The 22,927-nt window shown below is 45.3% G+C and overlaps 2 protein-coding genes across 4 annotated transcripts in view; one reads left to right on the plus strand and one right to left on the minus strand.

Moving 5' to 3' along the window:
• Positions 1-1,470: 1,470 nt before the first annotated feature.
• LOC139040475 (olfactory receptor 4D11) lies at positions 1,471-2,406 on the plus strand. Its single transcript, XM_070487246.1, has one exon. The coding sequence runs from the start codon at positions 1,471-1,473 to the stop codon at positions 2,404-2,406; it is 936 nt and encodes a 311-aa protein (XP_070343347.1).
• A 5,993-nt stretch (positions 2,407-8,399) lies between these two features.
• LOC139040786 (liprin-alpha-1-like) overlaps positions 8,400-22,927 on the minus strand; it is an 85,023-nt gene continuing 70,495 nt past the window's right edge. For 2 of the 3 annotated variants that reach the window (XM_070487865.1, XM_070487864.1), the window contains 5 exons: positions 14,565-14,740; positions 13,529-13,597; positions 12,472-12,637; positions 10,668-10,735; positions 8,400-9,752 (listed from right to left, as the gene is read on the minus strand). In XM_070487865.1, the coding sequence (XP_070343966.1) occupies positions 10,677-10,735; positions 12,472-12,637; positions 13,529-13,597; positions 14,565-14,740 (470 nt within the window). In that variant the 3' untranslated portion in view covers positions 8,400-9,752; positions 10,668-10,676. The remainder of the gene's footprint in view (positions 9,753-10,667; positions 10,736-12,471; positions 12,638-13,528; positions 13,598-14,564; positions 14,741-22,927) is intronic. The other variant, XM_070487866.1, reaches the window with a different exon arrangement.

The raw sequence follows: 22,927 nt of genomic DNA on the forward strand, positions 1-22,927 counted from the left end.
CATTTACATTTCCCCACTGATAAATGACATTGAGCATCTTTTCATATGCTTAATTGCTAAACCTGTATCTTCTCGTTGAAGTATCTGTTCAAACCATTTGTCCCGTTTTTTTTTAATTGGGTGGTTGGTTTTCTTATTGAATTTTAAGAGTTACAGCCATTCCATTCCTAGGTACTTACCTAAGAGAAATGGAAACATATATCTACATGAAGACCTATACAAGAATATTCATAGCAGCTTTATGTGTAATAGCCAAAAACTAGAAACAACCCAAATGTCCATCAACAAGTGAATTGATAAACAAAATGTGGCACGTCCGTACAATAAAAGGGAACAAAATATTGGTACACACAAAACGTGGATGTATTTTGTAAGTGAAACAAGCCAGACAAAAAGAGAACGTACACCTTTTAGGATTCCATTTATAGAAAATTTTAGAAAATGCAAACTAATGGATAGTGACAGAATGCAGATCAGTGGTTGCCTGAAGAAAGGGGGCAGAGGGGACATATTACAGAGTCACAAGGACACTTTTGGAGTGATAATATATATTAATTAACTTATATCTTATTATATCTTAATATATATTAAGACATATTAATTAATTATCTTAAACATATTGATGATTGCATGGGTATATGCGTATGTCAAAACTTATCAAAGTGTACACGTCAAACATATGAGTCTATCGTATGTCAATGATAGCACAATAAAAAAAATAGCTTTTAGGAAAGAAATTTGACCAGTGAACAGAAGAGAAGCTCTGAGTTACCACTTTTCTTTCATAGCTGAGGAGTTATTCAACATCCAGGGGTTTTGGTACCTAAAGTATATTAAAGAAAGAAACAAATAAATCCCCTTAAGGAAAAATAGAACGATAAAGAAGAATTGTACAGCTTTAAAATTGTCTGATTTTTCATAGCATTAAATCTGTGACCTAAAAAAGGGAGGAGTGCTTCTGTGAAATTCAGTCCAAAGACAATCATTTTGCAGATAGGAGTTCTTAAAGTATTTAAATGGAGCACCCAGTCTGGAAAAAACCCCACATTTGTGTAAAACCTCAAAGGACCCCAGTTGTACCAAATAGGCATTGTCTTATCTACACACCAAACTGCATCCATTTTTGTATCCCTTGTGCCAAAATATTCCCTTTCTGATTATTTACTATTCACCTTTTTATCTTGGATACTTACAACTTCTATTCTGAGAACATTACTTTTATGCATTTTCTAAAATACATATAATTTACAGAAGAAAACAATAATTAACTGCATGCTTATGGAAGAAGATGTCATGTAGGATGTGTTAACAATAACCTTGGAAAGAGTCTTCATGTGGTGATAATGCCTCACTAGTCTTCCGACCTAATACCCAACTGTAAACCTGAATCTATTAAGGGGGAGTAAACCCTTTCTGAAATAACACTTTTAATTTTTTCCAAGCTACACAAAGAAGAAGAAACATGATTCAATGGAGTTGGGAAATGGCACCAGGGTGAAAGAATTTATATTTCTAGGACTTACTCAGTCCCAAGATCTCAGTTTGGTCTTATTTCTTTTTCTGTGTTTTGTGTACATGACAACTCTGCTGGGAAACCTCCTCATCATGGTCACTGTGACCTGTGAGTCTCGCCTTCACACCCCCATGTACTTCCTGCTCCGCAATCTAGCCATCCTTGACATCTGCTTCTCCTCCATCACTGCTCCAAAGGTCCTAGCAGACCTTCTGTCAAAGATAAAGACCATATCCTATACTACCTGCATGATGCAAATATTTTTCTTCCACCTGCTTGGTGGAGCGGATATTTTCTCTCTCTCTGTGATGGCATTTGATCGCTACGTAGCCATCTCCAAGCCCCTGCATTATGTCACCATCATGAGTAGGGGACGATGCACTGCCCTCATTTTGGCTTCCTGGGTGGGGGGCTTTGTCCACTCCATCGTGCAAATTTCCCTGTTGCTGCCCCTCCCTTTCTGTGGACCCAATGTTCTTGACACTTTCTACTGCGATGTCCCCCAGATCCTCAAACTCGCCTGTACAGACACCTTTGCACTTGAGCTCCTGATGATTTCCAACAATGGCTTAGTGACTACCCTGTGGTTTATCTTCCTGCTTGTGTCCTACACAGTCATCCTAATGATGCTGAGGTCTCAGGCAGGGGAGGGCAGGAGGAAAGCCATCTCCACCTGCACCGCACACATCACGGTGGTGACCCTGCACTTTGTGCCCTGCATCTATGTCTACGCCCGGCCCTTCACTGCCCTCCCCACAGATAAAGCCATCTCTGTCACCTTCACTGTCATCTCCCCTCTGATGAACCCCTTGATCTACACTCTGAGGAACCAAGAAATGAAGTCAGCCATGAAGAGACTGAAGAGAAGACTCATGCCTTCTGTGGTGGAATAGAATAAGAGTTTCCAACCTCTTCATCACCAAGGACTCCTTTCATCATTTTTCCCACAGAGTCCTATTTATATACTCAAATATATTATCAATAAACCAACTACACGTACTAGGTAACAATTTATTTTTCTAGTAAGTTAATAGGTTGCTGGTAACCCTAGCTTCTGGTAAGCATAAAGTAACTAGTGCTACAGGATTGAGCTGATTGATGTATTTCCATTCAAAGAACAAAGTAACAATGTGTCAGGACAACTATATCGCAGGTGAAGAGATTGATTAAATCCAACTCCTTTTCCAGAGGTAAGTACACAGAAGCCTAGAGTTGGAGTGATTTGCTCAAGAACTCATATCCACTTAATCACAGAGATAAGTCTTCAGATACCCAATTGATTGCTCTTAAACCATTTGGATGTAATGTATTACATTACTGGACCTGTCTATGCCAAACTGTAATCCTGTTCTAGAAAGATTTCATGATCACTGCAAATGCAGCACCCGTATATGGGGACAAATGGCCCATCACAGATTAAGACATTTTTTTTTTGCTTAGTTGAACACCACATGGGCTTGTGACCTCTTGAGAACCTCAAAGGCACACAATGGTTGTCCTCCTGGATTCCTATAAGGAATGAAGAAGCTTTGAAAGACTTCCCATAATGGCCTACAGGGATTTATCTTATGCAGAACTGCACGTGCCAGATTCACATTCTTGTGATAAGTTTAGACAAAGGCAGAACCTCAGAGATCCTACACAACGAGCAAGCCATTCTCATTATTCAAGAACTGATCTTGTAGTCCAGCCTTACCAGGGCCAATCTCAGACTGGGTTCTCCATTGAGAATTTACACTCTTTTCACTTCCCACTTCCTGAGAGAGAGAGAGGAAGGGTTAAAGAAGATAAAACTCTAAACAATCCAGTCTTCAATTTGTTGGTGTTTGTGAAGAAGAAGTAAAAGGTAGTGTTTTTGTCTGGGAAAGCATGGTAAAAGTAAACCATTATAGCTGAATGCTCTAACCTCAGAGTCATACGGCCTTGGGTCCAAATCCTATCTCTGCCATCCCTCAACTGTGTGATCTTGAGCAAATTATTTCATGTCTTCACAGGTCATATGTCACTTATAAAAAGGTACTTATAATATCCATCTCACGGAGTTGTTGTCAGGGTTAAAATGAGATGGTATATGTGAAACATTCAATGCCTGGCAGATAGTAAATTCTCAGTGAAAGGCAAATATCATTATTAATACCATCCAAATTGCTCTACATTATGCACATTCTGACCTGAACCCTAACCCTAACCCCCAATGACCTGTTACACTCTCCTACTACAGGGCCCCTACTCCTCATTATTGGAAAAAACTGATGGGGTAGCAAAACATAGGAATATACATTGAATTCAAAGCATTTTTCATCTTAAAATTTCCAGCTTTCTTGGGCCAGCGCCATGGCCAAGTGGTTAAGTTCGTGTGCTCTGCTTCAGCAGCCCAGGGATTAACTGGTTCAGATCCTGGATGCAGACGTGGCATCACTCGTCAGGCCACGGTGAGGCGGAGTCCCACATTTCACAACCAGAGGCACTCACAACTAGAACCTACAACTGTGTACTGGGGGGCTTTGGGGAGAAGAACAAAAAAAAAAGATGGCAACAGTTTTAGCTCAGGTGTCAATCTAGGAAAAAAACAAATTTCTAGCTTTCTGTCATTAAAACATGACTATAGCTTTGCTGGTTATTTTTATAGCTTAAAAAGTCATCCTGAAGCTGTTGACATAATGCATTGGATAGTTTCATATTAAAAGAAAGTAATGGATCAAATATAAACCCTTGGCTTTTCTGGCAGGGAAAAGGGATCGGAACAAGAAGTCAGATCACCCAGGACAGAGAAGAGCCCAAGTAGAGTTAGCCAAAGGATACTGAGCGTTGAGGACAAACTTTACTTATGTCCCACTTTGGATCTGGAATGGCACCATAAGCATTGATTAACTAACTGGTTCATTGCCATTTCTTGTCACCTGGTCTATAAATTCTAAATGTTTACCATATTGACCTACTTCCCCTAACATGAAAATTCTAAGAATAATTCACATTTGTCAAGTCACCATTCATAAGGTCCTGCTACCTTTGCTCAGGTAGCACTGGTCACGAGTCTCTAAGCTTTTCTATGTGAAATTGCCTATGAAAAATGCATGCCACAAACCACCTTACAGTCTATTTCATGCCAATTTGTCCTTTTCTGTCCTTCCTATCTCTTGTGAATCACTCAAATCAGAGCTTTATCACTATGTCAGAATTGGATGGCACCAAAGATCTATGGGGACTGAATCACTGATTGTATCTCAGAGGCATAATCCCAGGAGACCAAGGACCAAAGAACTCCTGCCACATCACTGTCCCTGAGACTTTCTCAAGCCATGTTTAAACACACAACACAATCTGATTCAATATTTCAGGAGAAGGAGAAAGAATTACATCTGATTACATAAACATTATCATTACTCTGGATGACATAAAATCTAAAGCTGGGTTGCATTTGTTCCAATTAAATCAGCTTTTATTATTTTTAAGCTCTGTTCCTAATAGCCATGGAAAGGTTGACCAGCTCTGGACACACACACATAGCTTTCAAACTACCCTTTCTTACATTGTTCCCTGAATCGAATATTTCAATGATCAACATCTCTGGGTACCCGTGAACCCAATAACATAAAATTATTCTGAAGTAATTAACCTGATGAATATCAACAGCTGTCACTGTGCTACCTTCCTAGATTCTAAGGGAGCTGTGGATCTTAGAGATGTAGATTAAGATAATTGTATAGCCTCAATGAATATATTGCATTCAACAGAAATTGGACATATAAATCTACACCATTCAGTCTCTAACAGCTGCCCTGACAGTAGCCACAAAGATTTGATTTTTCCCTCACTACCCTTTTATTTAAGCTTTATTTCCCAGCCCCCTAAGCAAAGCAATTTTGGTTAGAAGGAAGACAGCACAGTCCTTGGTGTGGTTTAACACACTTTCTTTAACACACATCTGCCACATTCATTTGGTCAACCAAGTCACTGAGGCTGGCCAAGCTGCAGGGGATGAGACCCCACCTGTCAGTGGGAGGAGCAGCAGAGAAGCTGCAGCCCACGTGAAGTTTTGTCGTACGCCATAGTTCATCAAGTCTAAGATGCCATCGTTTGTAAGACACATCCTGACTTCAAAGACACCAAAATGTCACAAAGGAGTCACGATAGAATGGATGAAACGTAGTGCGTGCATGCTGAGTTGTGGTGTAAAATGAGTGGGCTGCAGTTAATGTTCAAAACTTGGGTAAATTACATTCCAAAGTGAGGACCAAGAAGCAATTTTTCCAGACATCTAAAGACTGAGGGTTTAAAACACAGAGGGTCTCCCTAAAATAACTATTAAAATATTATTATAGAAAATGTCACACAAATGCAAAAAGAGAATACTATGATAAACCCTCATGAATCCATCACCCACCTTCAACAACTATCAACCCACACGGTCAATTTGGTTTGACCCATATCCTGACCTACCCCTCCACCAAGATTATTGTCAAGCAAATCCCAGACACGGTCATTTCATCTGTAAATACTGGGCACACAACACGTGCCCTCCGTTGTAATCATAGTAACCCACTTGGCCCAGCAATGAATAACACCTCCAGCCTTCCTCACGGCAACAGTGAACATGGATTCAGCTCTGCTGGGAGCTGGGGAGGAGAAAGGGAGGTGCGGGAAAGCTGAAATTCTCATCCCCCAGAAGGAGATGCCAAGAGGCAAAGTCCACACTGGAGGAATCGAGAGGCCACATTAAGCACGTGTTATGTAGGAGCCCGGGCGTCACGGCTCCCTCTCTCGGCTCACCATGTTCCCACTGGGGGGTGGGTCCCTTGGGGTAGAGCCAGGTCTATCCATCCGGGTATCTCCCGGGCAGGGCAGCTCTTCTCCAGAATGTCGAAAGGTGGAATGGGGTGAACGGGGGCCCCACAAGCATGTGTCTGTGTGCAAATCGCAGGATCCTGTGAACGTGAGTTTATTTGGGAAAGGGGTCTTTGTAGGTGTAACTAAGTGAAGCGTCTTGAGGTGAGACCATCCCGGATGACCTAGGTGGGCCAGTGACAAGTGTCCTCGTAAGAGACAGAAGATAAGACACAGGGTGGGGCCACGTGAAGACAGAGGCAGAGACGGGAGACCCGGCTCACAGCCCAGGAGGCCAACAAGCATTGAAAGCGGGAAGAGGCGAAGGATGGATCCTCCACGCCAGCCTCCCGAAGGAACCGGCCCTGCTCCTCCCTGCACTGGGTGTGCCCTCGGCGTGTGCCAGGTGGAGGGGCGCACGCAGTGCTGGCCTCGAACAACAGGACTCCAAAAGGTGCCCCACTGAGTCAAGGACACGCGGTTGCAAAACCACTGGCTACTTCCTCCTCCTCACCGAGGAGTTAAGCTAAGGAAATGTCAGAAACAGAAGCCTCTGAGCTATTTGGGAATGCACTCGATGACACGTCAGCGGTTAAGACAGCAGCCACAGCACCCGGACGCCCACCTCGCTATCCACCTGCCGGAGATACAGGGGAGACACGCTCCTCCCCAGACCCTGGGGAGCCCATCCCCATGAGCACAGGACTTAGCCAGCAAAAGAGCAAAGAAAACCCCAAACCCACAATTACCTTAAAGTGCATGATGTGAGACTTGAAAAGAGAAACTTAAGGGCAGCAATTATGAGGCTAAAGGAGGCTCGACAGAGATCTAGCGGTGGGAAGGGTCCAGAGAGTCTTCGGTGTGGCCACACCTGGCCTGCGAATGGCTCCCATCCCCGCCGACTGCGGGCGAGCCCTGGGACACTGCAGGTGGGGCGAGCAGACCCGGGAGGCGCGGCTGAGAGTGCGCCTAGCACAGCAGAGCTACTGCAACACCGGCCTGTGCTCTCTGGGTCGTTCTGAGCTGACTTTTTGTTAAAGGCGTAAACGGAACCACCGAATGAAGTTTTAATCAAACACCTGCAACTTAAAGAGCCAATGATGACCTGGTCTGCTTCCAGAAGCTTCAGGCTACCCAAGGCTTGCCCGGCTTTGGTCAGGCAAACGGACTGGTGGGTGAAAAAGCAGGGAAGCGCTATGTGGTTTTGAGTCTCACGCTTAAGTGAACCCAAGAACGAGGAAATGCCGAGAAAAGGCTGCCCCCAACAAAACTGGAAAACCAGCCAGCACAGGCTCTCAAGAGAACACCAAACCACCGGATCGCTGTGCCCTGATGGACACCAGCTGGAATGTATTCACCCGAATAAAGTAAAGACGTCACTCAGGAGAAGCGGCCATCAGCCCTGGAAGGACAGCAGAACAGGAAAAGGAAAACCGAGGCGACAGTCAGCAGCGCCCACCCAACACAGCGCGAGGCATGGGGTCTGCCTGGGCATCGTGCACCCCCAGACCTGATGACAATACTGTGGTGGCGGGAGGGCGGGCGACAGCACATAGGGGCTGAGGCATCGGGTGCCCTGGGCCTGGCGCTGCCAGCCACGAGCGCCGCGCCTTGCCGCCCTGCAGCCCCTCCCCTCTCGCGCCGGACTGCTTCATGACTCAGGACTCCGTCTGAGCGCTCCGAGACCAGGCTCCCTGGGAACCGGAAGGACACAGCCCAGGGCGGGAGCAGCAGGAGAGCAGGGCCCCAGTGCGCGCATGGACTGACGCGCCTCCGCGCCTCCCTGTGGCCTGCGGTGCCTCTGAGCGCCAGGCTGCCCGGGCCTGGTCCCCCAGGTCTCAGCGAGAGAGGGTCTGGGCCTCGGGGGCCGAGGCGGGAAGCCCCTGGGCTTCCTGGCGGGGACGCCCCCATCCTGTGCTTCCATCCCCAGCTTTTTCATTCTGTCAACTGATTTCTACCCAAGAAAGTCCACTCGACGACGCTGCCGCCACTGAATCAGCCTGGAGCCGGAGATGAGCCAGCTGCGGCCGATTTGTCACAGAATGACAGCTTATTCTCAGTATCCTTTATTGGCAGTGGAAAACGCCTCAGTACTTTATTGAAAGAAAGCAATAATACTGTGATAAAAATAGTTCAAAAGGAGACTGTACATACTTTGTTACATAATCAGGAAGTTCACAAAAGATTAACAGAAAACAGAATGTAACAACGAATGAATCGTACAGGGAAGTTAAAAGCAGAAACCGAATGTAAACCGTCCACCGACAAAATGAGCTGTATAATAAATAACGCACCGTGGTGGGAACACATTTCCTGCTGGCTCTTTAATGTGCCATTTAAAAAGGAAAAGTTACATCTGCTACTTAGTCCAAAACGGCTATATCGTCAAAAGCTAAAAATGTACCACTAGGTCCCTCCTTTCAACATGTTTACAAACAAATGTGAAAAGATGATTTACATAAGAAAAAATAAGGCCTTTAGTAGAGTCGCACTGCGTGGTTTCCTGGTTTCCGGGAGCCTGCGCCTTCCTCTTCCGGCACCGGCGTCCCTGCGGAGTGCGGTGCTTCCTGCTTGGTCCTCAAAGAGCAGCGGGGCGGGGGCCGGTGTCCACCCGTCGGGGCAGAGCCCAGAGAGCCCCCCAGCCCTTCCTGCGGCCGAGAGAAGTGCTCCCGGCTCGGGCTCGTGCGGGTCCCCAGGGACGAGCTCTGCAAGCTACTGAGAGCCACCAGAGATGCTCACAGTTCTGACGGCCCCTTCAGCCCAAATTTTATCAGAAGCTCATATTTAACACCAGGTACTTTCAGTCTGTTCACGCTGCAGAGTAAAGCATTTCTTGCTAGAAAAAGTAGAGTAAGGTCAGTCATTAAAACGCAATTGCTTGAAATTAAGTCTGCTTGTTTCAAAATGATTGTTGTAGAGCTGGTTACATTTGTCAGGATAACGCCCACCATGTCATGATGATCTTACAAATGCAAATGCAGTAAAATCCTCTTCTCTCTCGCCGATTATTATTAAAAAATTAATGATAATTACAATAAATGCATAATTTACAAAAGCCCTGTATCTTTTCATAGGATTTATACATACAAGCATTACAGTACATTCGTTTGAAAGACTAAAATTAGATAGAAGAACAGAATCGATTTGAAAGGATATTTATAGCCTGGATATACATGAAAAAGTAAGTAACTATATAAATGAAGTCCTACGTTTACATAAATATAAGAAACATTAAATTCTAAAATATTTTCTCTATGGTATTCGTGAATTTTTCACTAATTAAAAACTCTGTAATAAAATATCTTAGGGTCCATATAACAAGTATAAACAGATTGCAGATCCACTGAATTCTGAAAGGCCGTCTTCGCCGGGTCCCGAGCGCTGCGCGGTCATCTGTAGAAGTAGTGTGGGTAAACTGGAAAGGAAGCACAAACAGGACAATCAGCCTTAGGACGGGCCGCCCGGCACACACCTGCGTCCTGAGGCCCAGCCCTGCCTCCCTGCCCCTTGCGCTGTAGCTGCTTGAGAACTGAGATGAAACGTCAAGGAGTACGCGTATCAATGAGAAAATTCCTTGCTGACTTCCTTTTGGCGTATGTCTAAAAGTTACCAATTAAAAAGATTAGGAAACCAATCAAACCTTCTGGCGGAGACGTGAAAAGTGGAGAGCGGAACAGAGCCCCCGGCCCTGGCGCCACGAGCAGGGGCTGGGCTCCCAGCCCCACGTCACCCCTTCAGCGCGAGCGGGCTGCTCGTAACTGCACCCCTGAGATGGCAACGCAGCTGTGTGTTTAACACCAGCCGCGAGGCCCTCAGGGTCGCACGACAGCGTGGCCCCAGGAAACCTGGCCGTGCGGGGTGCGGCTCATTCAAGAACGTGTATTTCTAAGAAAGCCAGCGGGCGCCGCTGACGTGGGAGCGACATCAGCGCGGATGCCAGGGTCAAGGCGGAGAGCCGCCGTGCCGGGCGCTCTCAACCACGGGTGGCCGCCAGCCAAGAGCTGAGCTGGTGAGCTCCTGCCACGCACTGCTCTCCTGCCTCCCCACCCCCAAAAGACATTAGCAGATACTGAAAAGAGTCCAGCACTTTCAGTTTTAAGGAAAAAATGCAAATACACTTTTTTCCTTAATAAATGAGGATACACGAACCCCTCTGTGACCAACTGTGAGCATACAGAACACCAGAACCACGTAACGGGTGCAGCCGGGCTTGCGTGCGTGTTCCTAAAGGCCTGGAGGAACGGAAACGGGCTCTCCGGGCCAGGCAGCGTCCCCGTGCGGTCACCCGGCCGCCTCTGCGGCCTCCGGGCACGCGGAGCCCTCTACTCACCTCGGGGCTTCAGCAGGAGTAAGTCCTGACCGTGGCGGCGTCCAGCCTCTGCGCTCCCGACACGCTGCCTGCTCCGACACCGGGGAGGAAGCGTGCAAACACAGCGTGCGGTTAGTCTTCAGACGTCACACGGGCACACGTACACACACATCCGCACACCTACAACAGCACCTACTGAGGGCTCCCAGGGAAACTTCTAGATGGGAGCGGACGAGCCAGGGAAAGAGAACCTAAGTGTCGCCAGGAGGGGGTTCTCTTCAGCCCCCAGCAGCCCTGGGAGCCACTGGCAGCTAATCTCACGACAGCAAGGACGCGTCAGATGGTACAGACTTCGTGATGTCCTCTGTGTAAGTGACAACTACTTCAGCTGGTAACTTTGTTTCTCCTGAAACTCTCTAGAATTGCAGAGCAACTAGACTTTTCTTCGGGGCCTAAACGTGATATCCCCAAGGCCGGTGTGAGGTAGATAACCCGGGGCAGCGCTAGACACCACGGGGTGCAGGTGACCGGAGTCAAATGCAGGCCTGGCCTGACGGGAGACGCGCCCTCGGGCCACCTGCCCTCCACGACCGTCTGAGGGAGCGTCCAGGGCACTCCTCCCCAGGGCCTGGCTGCAGGGGGTGGGTAGAGGACAATGACTCATCTAAGAACACTAAAACCCAGTCTCAGTTTCTGCCGGAAGTGATGTGTACCACTGATGCCTTGTTCCTGTCGAGAAACACACGGCACGGCCCAAGAGGTGAGCCCCGACTCTCCCTTGCAACCTGGACAGGAAATGTGCGAACACCTGGAGCAGATATTCCCGACTGCCAATTACACAGTTTGCGTTCCCACGGGTCCAGCAGGAACACATTTTATCAAGAAGGTGCCGTGGTTCCAGAAGAGACGGCACGACAGCCGGCACTGTCGGTGAGCATGGGTCATCTTTCCAAATCCTGACCCTAAGGTCCCAAGAGGCCAGCTGCAACTTCCCCGACGCCCCTTATTTAAGAAGGCATTGAGCAGTCCACTCTCCCGGGGTTAGGCCTCAGTTTTCCTACAAGGGTCAACAGCCGTCTTCCCTATAATATATTCCCTACACCTCTCTCTAGGCTTCTTTTTAATTTATCTGAACTCTAATCTCAATGTCGCCGTCAATACTTAACACGGGAAGTGTGACTGATTCTGAGGAAACTGGGCACGAAGCTGTGAAGAAAATCAGAAGGCGCTCCGTCAGCCTATTCAATAAGTGGAGGGCCGAGTTACCGTTAGATTTATACAAATTACCGCGCTCCGGTGACGACCTGCCCAGGCTCACCTTCTTCCTCCTCTCCGTCCTTACAGTGCGCAGTGACAGGGACCAACGCCAGCAGGGGTGGAGGGAGGAAAGGGAAGGCTCACAGAGGGGGAAACTGTGTTCTCTAAGATGGACTCAGTCACCTCTCCAGGGGGAGAGACGTCCCGGGAGCACCCGGCGTGGCCCGAGAGCTGCTGCACCACCTTGCGGCGGAGCCTTCCAGGGCTGCCTGCCACACACACAGGCTACAGGACGTACACTCAGCACGCCGAGAACACACGCGACGCTCAGCTTTATTAGTTGGAAGGATATGCTAAGATTCAACCAGACAAGACTCTAAAAAACCTACATTATTGTTAAACTGTTATGCACAGATGTTAGGATTCATTTTAAAACACTTCACCTGGGCATGCACCAGTACTCAATGCCTTGTAACACATCCAAGAGGCCATTCTGGATCACTGTTAACATTCCAGCCACAAAGCTGCTCATGCCGCCCACAGCGGCTGGCTGCCCCTGCACACCTACCGTCCAGCTGCGTCTTCCTCGGCTGCATGGAGGGTGAGGACAGAGAGGAGGTGACCCGGAAGTTGGCGGGGAGAGTCTCTGCGGACCCAGCAGCTAAGCCACGAACATCCTTTGGTCTAAATTTTTTTCTCCAAGAAGGTGCTCTCCTAAAGCTTTTATCATGGTCCTGGGAAATTAAAGGACAGAAAACAAGACTGATTTTAAAATAAAGGACAAATATAGACAGTCAAGTTACCAGCCTTGAACCTGACTGCTGAACTTGTCACTGCATGTTTGTTCACACCTATTTAACCCGTTCCTGATAACCACAGGATCTACTGTCCCCACCGGGAACTTCTGAGAGTGACGGGCCCAGTAACACTATGTGGGGCCCTCGCTGGGCATCGATGAGGACGGCCCTGGGCCGCCCAGGTGCATGTGCCTCCTGTTCATCACCCCGTTTCCCTTCTTATCTTGGAGAAATCATCTTCTTGCCATGTAAGATAATACATTTCTATTTGTCTTAAAATAGTTTCCAAGCTGTAAGCAGTTCTGCCTTAGAGCTGGGGAAGAGCCAGCGAGCGCTCCTTTAGCTGTCCTCCTAGTCACCAGGCAAACTCACGTTTTCTTAAGGGGCAACGAAGGAAAGAATAAAAACAGTGTGGGAACAAACGAGTCACGACTGTGTGAGGGGAAATTAACATGTTGCGTTTCTCTAATCTCCTTCTAACAGGTTTCTCCAAAGCACAGGGACTCTGGATTGGGGTCAGACATCCAGCGGTCCCCAAACATACCCCATGGACGCCATGCCTCGGCTGCCACCAATGTTGATGGGAACATTTTTGAGGGCTATCAAAACTTCAATAGCAAATATTTTAAAAACAGAAAACCTCAGACTGAAAATACGAGTTTCTTACTATCTCATTTGTTAACACATTTTTGAGAGCAAAGCTTAGCTCAGGAGGTAAAATCATCCCCACCCTTAGAAGAGAGACTGCCGACGGGGCTCACGTGCATACAAACAAATAATTCACACTGAATGCAAATTTAAATAAAATTCATTAGGCTGAAAACTCACTTCATCAAACCTTCTGTCCGTCCCCATGACCAAAAGGTTGTGAAATTCTCTTTCCAAGACAGCGCGAGCCTGAAATCATAACAAAACAACAATACCGCAAAGCTTCATCAATCTAATCTGAAGGACGTTAGCATATCACAACTGTTTTTCAAATCAAGACTTTTAAAAAGCTCAGGCTATAAACACCTTGAGCCATGACAGCATTTAATTTAATCGAATTAATTAATTTATTTGAGGAAGATTAGCACTGAGCTAACACCAGCTGCCAATCCTCCTCTTTTTTGCTGAGGAAGACTGGCCCTGAGCTAGAATCCATGCCCATCTTCCTCTATTTTATATGTGGGACGCTGCCACAGCATGGCTTGCCAAGTGGTTCCACGTCTGCACCCGGGATCCGAACCGGCGAACCCTGGGCTGCCGAGAAGCGGAACGTGCGCACTTAACCGCTGCACCACCGGGCTGGCCCCCACAACCACATTTTAAATTAGGGGATTCCTGCGGAGCCCATGGATGGGCTTTCAGGGAAAGGGACCCATGACCGCTGGCAGACTATCTACGAAAGTGTGCTCTGTGGGTTGGTGCTGGTGGGGGGATGGGGGGTATTGGCAAAAGACATACAATCTTCTGTAGAAGAAGAATAAATTTCCTGATTCTCAGGTGAGCCCGTGTGTCAAAAAGAATCACACAGGGCAATAGAAACAAAATAAACAGAATCTCCATCGGTGTACCTATGAGCATTTCTCTTTCCACGTAAGAACTAAATACACGTCATCACTCCTACGAGCATATGGACTTGAATGAAGTTTCCCCTTGTTTTTTGTATTGCAAGACTCTCATGCTGACAACAGAAAATGGAAGGACAAGCAAAACTAATGAAGAATTAAGCATTGCTGGTTTGGAACCAGTATTTTGTGGATTAGGGATAGTTGTCTGAGGTACTGTGAAGTTTTGTGTCCACTCAGTTAACCAGCTAGACGTCTCCATCAGGAGACCTGACTGAACGCTGAGTGAGAGCCGGGCCGGCTCTGCAGCATACCTGTGTGTTCTGCTTAGGGATCCGTAACAAGAGCGCCAGTGCGCTGAAATCGAAGGTTTCATCTAAGGCCACAAGTGCACCGTGAACGCCACTCTCCACCAGATTGTTTGCATATTCTTTAAGACCAATTGAGAGGATCCAGCGAATCACTCGATCGTTGCTCCACACAAGCACGTCTACAGGTGAACAGAAACAATTAGAACGGCATCTGCACAAAGCTGTCTTCATCATGCACACCTGTAACAGCACACAGAAGGTGGGCAGGCAACCGCTGCTGCATTTAGAGGTCATGCCTCGGCCCTCCTCCATCGAAGGGAAACTGTCCCACTAGAACTCATGCTGCCAAAGAACCCAAGAGCAATGAAGTTCTTACGGACATTTATTTTCTAGAGAACAGAAAATGAGGAGGATCCAGGGTCAGAAACCAGAAGGACAGAGAAGAAGCTGAATGCCCACCAGGCACGAGCACGCTTCCTCTACAGCCTTCAGAGTTTCTGAAACACTTTCTTTTCGTCAGAGAAGGAGTTGGCGCCCTGCTCGATTCAACACAAATCTCTCATTTGTAATCTTGAAGCTTGTTTCCTTGAAGCCTTTTTTGTTGTCTCATTTTAAAAAGAGAGAAACTTAAAGATACTCTCCAGCATATCAGAGACTGGGGGGAAGATCTTACACCACACGAAGTGATACATTATTAAACTCGCTCTAGTAGAGATCTAAAAATAGCCACTCCATAAAAATATCTCCGGATGCTCACCAATCACTTCCAAAGACAACTTTTGTCAACTATAAAAAGATTTAAAACAGATACAGAAAACAGACAAAACTGATTTACCCATTTTATTTCCAATGCCCTTTTATACTATACACACACACACTATATATATATAGTATAAAATATACGCACTACATATATAGTATAAAGTGTGTATATATATATAGTATAAAAGCTGGCTTACGGTTTTTCTTGTGATTCACGTTAGCTCAATCATGACCAGACTATCCTTTAAACGGGCTGTGTCCTCAACCAGTTTTGTCTTCAGTTTCTTTCTTCGTAAAACCTGGGGAAGAAGACAGCACTCACACGCACGGGGTTGTGGGAAGGATTAAATAATTAACCTCTGAAAGTGCTTCGAGTTCTTAAGTCTTACCTATTATTATGACTGTTGTTAGTGATTTCTTTATTCTGAAAATTCTGGGAGATTTTACTTTGAGCTTAATCGTTATCGTCTTACTTAAAAGCAGACTATTGTAGTCGATGCTTTCGAGGCATGCCGGGTGAGAGGCTCCCATTGCATCTCCCCACCTGCGCTCTCACTGAGCCGCCTCTGCCATCGTCCCCTGCTAAGGAGCTCCTCCTCCACCTCCAAGGCCCAGCTGAACCAGCGCCTCTGTGCTGCCCCCTGAGCCCTGGAGGCAGAGCCACAGGGCTCCGTCTGTGCTCCTGAAGCCCTCTGATAAGTGGCTAGAGCAGAATCGCCACACTGGAGTCCAGTGAGCCGACAGCAGAGTCCTGCCCGTCTGTGCCCTGCTGTTACCCAGCAGTGTGGCAGGGGGTGGCATTTCTGAGTGAAGGAGTACACACGTCAGAACAAGTCACAGGAGGAGTGTTCCCCTTGAGACGGTTCGCGCAGACTGACGTAAGCACAAGAAAGTAGGCACAGGTGCTGTGGCTCAGAGGAGGACCGTGCTTCCTCCCAGAGCCGCAGGGCGTGGTGGCGCACCCTGGTGGTAAGTCACGAGCTGCCCCACAGCACGGCCGCAGACAGACAGGTGCTGTGGTGCTGCGGCCAGGGAGTGAACCTGGGCCGCTGAGTGCTGGGGGCCAGACTTTAACCACCAGGCCATGAGAGGAGGGTCTTCAAAGCACTCATCTCCAACCCTCCCTCCTCTGTAAGGATGCCAGACTAGTTTTCTCCACTTAACAAATTTCCTAATATTTTTAAAAATGGGAAATCACTAACCCACAGCCAGCATCATACTCAACGGGGAAAAACTGAGCGCCATCCCCCTGAGAACAGGAACAAGACAAGGGAGCCCACTCCCACCACTCTTACTGAACATAGTACTGCAGGTTTGGGCCAGAGCAATAGGCAAGAAAAAGAAAGAAAAGGAATCCAAATTGGCAGTGAAGAAGTGTAACTCTCACTGTTTGCAGACGACATGATTTTATATAGAGAAAACCCTAAAGAAGCCATGGCGGGGCCGGCTCGGCGGCTGAGTGGCTAAGTTCACGCGCTCCGCTGAGGCAGCCCAGGGTTCGGATCCTGGGCACGGACATGGCACTGCTCATCAGGCCACGTTGAGACGGTGTCCCACATCCCACAACTAGAAAGACATGCAACTAAGATATACAACTATGTACCAGGGGGGTTTGGGAAATAAAGCAGAAAAAAAAAAAAAAAAAAAAGATTGGCAACAGTTGTTAGCCTAGGTGCCAATCTTTAAAAAAAAAAAAAAGAAGCCATGGGAAAACTATTAGAAATAAACATCTACAGCAAAGTTGCAGGATACAAAGTCTACTTACAAAAATCAGTTGCATTTCTCTACTCTAATAACAAACTAACAGAACAAGAACTCAAGAATAGAATCCCATTTACAATCGCAACAAAGAGAATAAAATATCTAGAAATAGGGGTGACGTCAGCAACATGGCAGCGTGAGCTCACCCAGGACTCTCTCCCCTCCAAATTACAACTAAAAAGAGCAACTGCTTTCCAACCAAAAAAAAAAAAATCCCAATAACAGAAATCCTCACAGACCCACAGCAGCCAAACGACGGAAGGCAGAGAGGCTGGAGCCGCCCTCAGAGGAGCTGGAACGGGGTCTTCGCTCCCTCCCCTAGAGACTGGGATCGCTGCCGTGGGTGTGAGAAGGAGCAAGGGAGGGGCCATGCATTGGGAGATCGTGCAGGACTCCCACCGCTGGAGCAGCGGAAACCCTCTAACAAGGGACAGCTTTCGCGTGGGGGAACCCCAGCAAGCCAGGGCCCTGGGAGACCAGAGAGCGAGAGCTGTGCCAATCCAGGTCGGCATGAGAGAAAGTGTCCCTCCTCCCTCAACCCATGCTGGGCGCCACCATCGCGGCTGAAGGCGCAGGGCTCAGAACCAAGGCTCTCGACCCCCATCTAGTGGCGACAGGCTGTACCTGCAACCAAATAACAGCATCATGCGCAAAAACCTCTCCTCTACCATCCAGCAATTTATAAAAGTTCCAGTCCAAAAGGAAACAATAAAAACACAGAATTATGTCCTGAGGGCTTGGAAATGGGTAAAGTAAGTGAAGAGGAGTTCAAAATAGCTATCCTCAAAATACTCAATGAGGTAAAGGGAAATATAGAGAAACAAGTCAACAAGTTCTGGAGTTACTTCACAAAAGAGATTGAAATTATAAAGAAGAATCAATTAGAAACACTAGAGACGAAAAACACAATGGACCAGATAAAACAGAATACAGATTCCCTGAATGTCCGTGTAGACACCATAGAGGAGCAAACTAGCATAATCAAAGACAGGCTGAATGACTCCAGACAGAGGAAGAAAGGCAACTAAGAATTAAAAAAACTGAAGAAAAGCTCAGAGAAATAGCTGACTCAATGAGAAAATGCAACTTAAGAATCATCGGAATTCCTGAGGGCGTGGAAAACGAAAATGGAGCAGAAAGTGTGCTCAACGAAATCATAGAAGAGAACTTCCCAAATCTAGGGATTGAGAGAGAAATGTGTGTGGAGGAAGCTTTCAGATCTCCTACATTTGTCAATGTAAAAAGACCTACTGCAAGGTACATAGTAGTAAAAATGGCAAAAATGAAGGACAGAGAAAGAATACTCAGGGCAGCAAGGCAGAAGAAAAGAACCTACAAAGGAACCCCTATCAGACCTTCAGCGGATTTCTCGACAGAAACCTTACAAGCTAGGAGAGATTGGAGTGACATATTCAAAACTTTAAAGGATAAAAATCTTCAGCCAAGAATACTCTATCCAGGAAAAATATCCTTCAGATAGGAGGGAGAAATTAAATCTTTTCCAGACAAACAAAAGCTAAGGGACTTTGTAGTCACAGGACCTTCACTACAAGAAATCCTCAAGAAGGCCCTCATACCTGAAAAAAGAAAAAAAGGGAGTAAGGGGTCACAAAACACAGAGTAGGGAGACAAATAGACAGAAGCTAAATAGGATAGCAAATATTCAACTATAGCATTAGGATAAAGGGAAGGAAATCACCAAAGCAAAGATAATCTTATCACTCTAACCACAAACTCACAACACAAGTTGGAATAAGAGATGAAAATAATAATTTCGGAGGGGAGGAGGAAAGGGACTGAAACAATCTAGGCTAAGGAAGTAAGAGACCACCAGAAAATGGACTATGTTATACACGAGATTCTGAATACAAACTTCAGGGTAGCCACTAAACTGAAAAACAGAACAGAAACATAAAACATAAATAAGGAAAAATCTAAGAAACCCAGCCTAAGAAACTGCAGAAGTCAATGGGTAGGCTAAAACACACAGGACAAGAAACAAAGGAAACACAGGAAAACCGGAAAACGAGCAACAGAATGACAGCATTAAGCCCTCATGCATCAATACTCACCCTCAACGTAAACGGATTGAACTCGCCAATAAAAAGACACAGAGTGGCAAAATAGATTAAAGAACGAGATCCAACAATTTGTTGCCTCCAGGAAACACACCTCAGCTCCAAGGACAAACACAGGCTTAGAGTGAAGGGGTGGAAGACAACACTCCAAGCCAATAGCAAACAAAAGAAAGCAGGGGTCGCAATGCTTATATCAGACAAAACAGGCTTCAAGATAAGGCAGGTAAAGAGACACATAGAGGGCCAATATATAATGATCAAAGGGACACTTCATCAAGAAGAAATAACGCTTATAAATATCTATGCCCCCAACACAGGAGCACCAAAGTTCATAAAGTAACTATTAACAAACCTAAAAGAAGATATCAAAAATAACACAAAAATAGTAGGGGACCTCAACACGACACTCACATCAATGGATAGATCATCCAGACAGGAAATCAACAGAGAAACAGTGGAGCTAAACGAAAAGCTAAAACAGTTGGACTTCACAGATATATATACAATGCTTCATCCAAAAACAGCAGAATACACATGCTTCTCAAGCGTGCATGGAACATTCTCAAGGATAGACCATAGGTTGGGAAACAAGGCAAGCCTCTACAAATTTAAAAAAATTGAAATAATAACGAGCATCTTCTCCGATCATAATGTTATAAGGCTAGAAATTAATTACAAGGAAGAAGCTGAGAAAGGCACAAGGATGTGGAGACTAAACAATACGCTATTGAACAAGCAATGGATCATGGAAGAAATTAAAGAAGAAATCCAAAAATACCTGGAGACAAATGAAAATGATAGCATGCTATACCAACTCATATGGGATGCAGTAAAAGCTCTATTAAGAGGAAAATTCATCGCCATTCAGGGACATCTTAACAAACCAGAAAATCAGCAATCTTAAACCACACCTAACTGAATTAGAGAAAGAAGAACAAACAAAGCCAAAAGTCAGCAGAAGGAGAGAAATAATAAAAATCAGAGCAGAAATAAATGGTATTCAAACAAAAAAGGCAGTAGAAAGGATTAATGAAACAAAGAGCTTGTTCTTTGAGAAGGTAAATAAAATTGACAAACTCCTAGCCAGACTTACAAAGAAAAACAGAGAGAAAGCTCAAATAAACAAAATCAGAAATAAAAGAGGAGAAATAACAACAGACTCCACAGAAATACAATGGATTATAAGAGAATACTACGCAAAAACTATATGCCAGCAAAATGGATAACCTACAGGAAATGGATAAATTCTTGGACTCCTACAACCTCCCAAAGCTCACTCAAGAAGGAGGAGACAATCTGAACAGACCAGTCACAAGCAAAGAGACTGAAACAGCCATCAAAAGCACCCAAAGAATAAACCCCCAGGACCAGATGGCTTTCCTGGGGAATTTTACCAAACTTTCAGAGAGGATTTAATACCTATCCTTTTCAAGCTATTCCAAAAAATTAGGGAGGATGGAACACTTCCTAACACATTCTACGAGGCCAACATCATGCTGATACCAAAGCCTGACAAGGACAGCATGAAAAAGAACTACAGGCCAGTATCGCTGATGAACACAGATGCAAAAATTCTCAACAAAATTTTGGCAACCAGAATACAGTAATTCATCAAAAGGATCATACATCATGATCAGGTGGGATTCATACCAGGGACACAGGGATGGTTCAGCATCCGCAAATCAATCAATGTGATACACCGCATCAACAAACTGAGGAATAAAAACCACATGATCATCTCAATAGATGCAGAGAAAGCATTTGACAAGATCCAACAGCCATTTATGATAAAAACTCAACAAAATGGGGATAGACGGGAACTACCTCAACACAATAAAGGCCATAGATGACAAACCCACAGCCAACATCATACTCAATGGGCAAAAACTGGGCACCATCCCCCTGAGAACCGGAACGAGACAAGGATGCCCTCTATCACCACTCTTATTCAGCATAGTACTGGAGGTCCTGGCCAGAGCAATCAGGCAAGAAAAAGGAATAAAAGGAATCCAAATAGGGGCGGAAGAAGTGAAACTCTCGCTATTTGCAGACGACGTGATCTTATAGATAGAAAACCCCAAAGAATCCATTGGAAAACTTTTAGAAGTAATCAACAACTACAGCAAAGTAGCAGGATATAAAATCAATTTACATAAATCAGTAGCATTTCTATACTCTAATAACAAACTAACAGAAAAAGAACTCAAGAACACAATACCATTCATAATCGCAACAAAAAGAAGAACATACCTCAGGGTGAATTTAACTAAGGAAGTGAAAGACCTATACGATGAAAATTACAAGGCTTTTCTGAAAGAAATGGATGACGACATAAAGAGATGGAAAGACATTCCATGCACATGGATTGGAAGAATAAACACAGTTAAAATATCCACTCTACCTAAAGCAATCTACAGATTCAATGCCATCCCAATCAGAATCCCAATGACATCTTTACAGAAATAGAACAAAGAATCCTAAAATTCATATGGGACAACAAAAGACCCTGAATTGCTAAAGCAATCCTGAGAAAGAAGAACAAAGCTGGAGGCATCACAATCCCTGACTTCAAAACATACCACAAAGCTACAGTGATCAAAACAGCATGGTACTGGTACAAAAACAGGTGCACAGATCCATGGAACAGAACTGAAAGCGCAGAAATAAAACCACACATCTATGGACAGCTAATCTTTGACAAAGGAGCTGAGGGCCTACAATGGAGAAAAGAAAGTCTCTTCAACAAACGGCGCTGGGAAAACTGGAAAGCCACATGTAAAAGAATGAAAATTGGACCATTCTTTTTCACCATTCACCAAAATGAACTCAAAATGGATCAAAGACCTAAAGGTAAGACCTGAAACCATAAGGCTTCCAGAAGAAAATATAGGAAGTACACTCTTTGACATCAGTATTAAAGGGATCTTTTCGGACACCATGTCTTCTCAGAGAAGGGAAACAATACAAAGAATAAACAAATGGGACTTCATCAGACGAAAGCGCTTCTTCAAGGCAAGGGAAAACAGGAGTGAAACAAAAAAACAACCCACTAACTGGGAAAAAACATTTCCAAGTAATACATCCGACAAAGGCTTAATATCCATAACAGATGAAGAACTCACACAACTCAACAACAAAAAATTAAACAACCCGATCAAAAAATGGGCAGGAGACATGAACAGACATTTCTCCCAAGAAGATATATGGATGGCCAATAGGCACATGAAAAGATGCTCATCATCGCTGATCATCAGGGAAGTGCAAATCAAAACTACACTAAGATATTACCTTACACCCATTAGAGTGACAAAAATAACTGAAACAAATAGTGATAAATGTTGGAGAGGTTGTGGAGAAAAAGGAACCCTCATACACTGCTGGCGGGAATGCAAACTGGTGCAGCCACTATGGAAAACAGTATGGAGATTCCTCAAAAAATTAAAAATACAACTACCATACGATCCAGCCATCCCACTACTGGGTATCTATCCAAAGAGCTTGAAGTCAGCAATTCCAAAAGTCCTATGCACCCCAATGTTCACGGCAGCATTATTTACAATAGCCAAGACATGGAAGCAACCTAAGTGCCCATCAACAGATGACTGGATAAAGAAGATGTGGTACATATATACAATGGAATACTACTCAGCCGTAAAAAAGAACAAAATCGTCCCATTTGCAACAACATGGATGGACCCTGAGGGAATTATGTTAAGTGAAATAAGCCAGATAGACAAGACAATCTCTGTGTGACTCCACCCCTAT

Source organism: Equus asinus, chromosome 17 (assembly GCF_041296235.1).
Source record: "Equus asinus isolate D_3611 breed Donkey chromosome 17, EquAss-T2T_v2, whole genome shotgun sequence".
NCBI classification, from domain to species: Eukaryota; Metazoa; Chordata; class Mammalia; order Perissodactyla; family Equidae; genus Equus; species Equus asinus.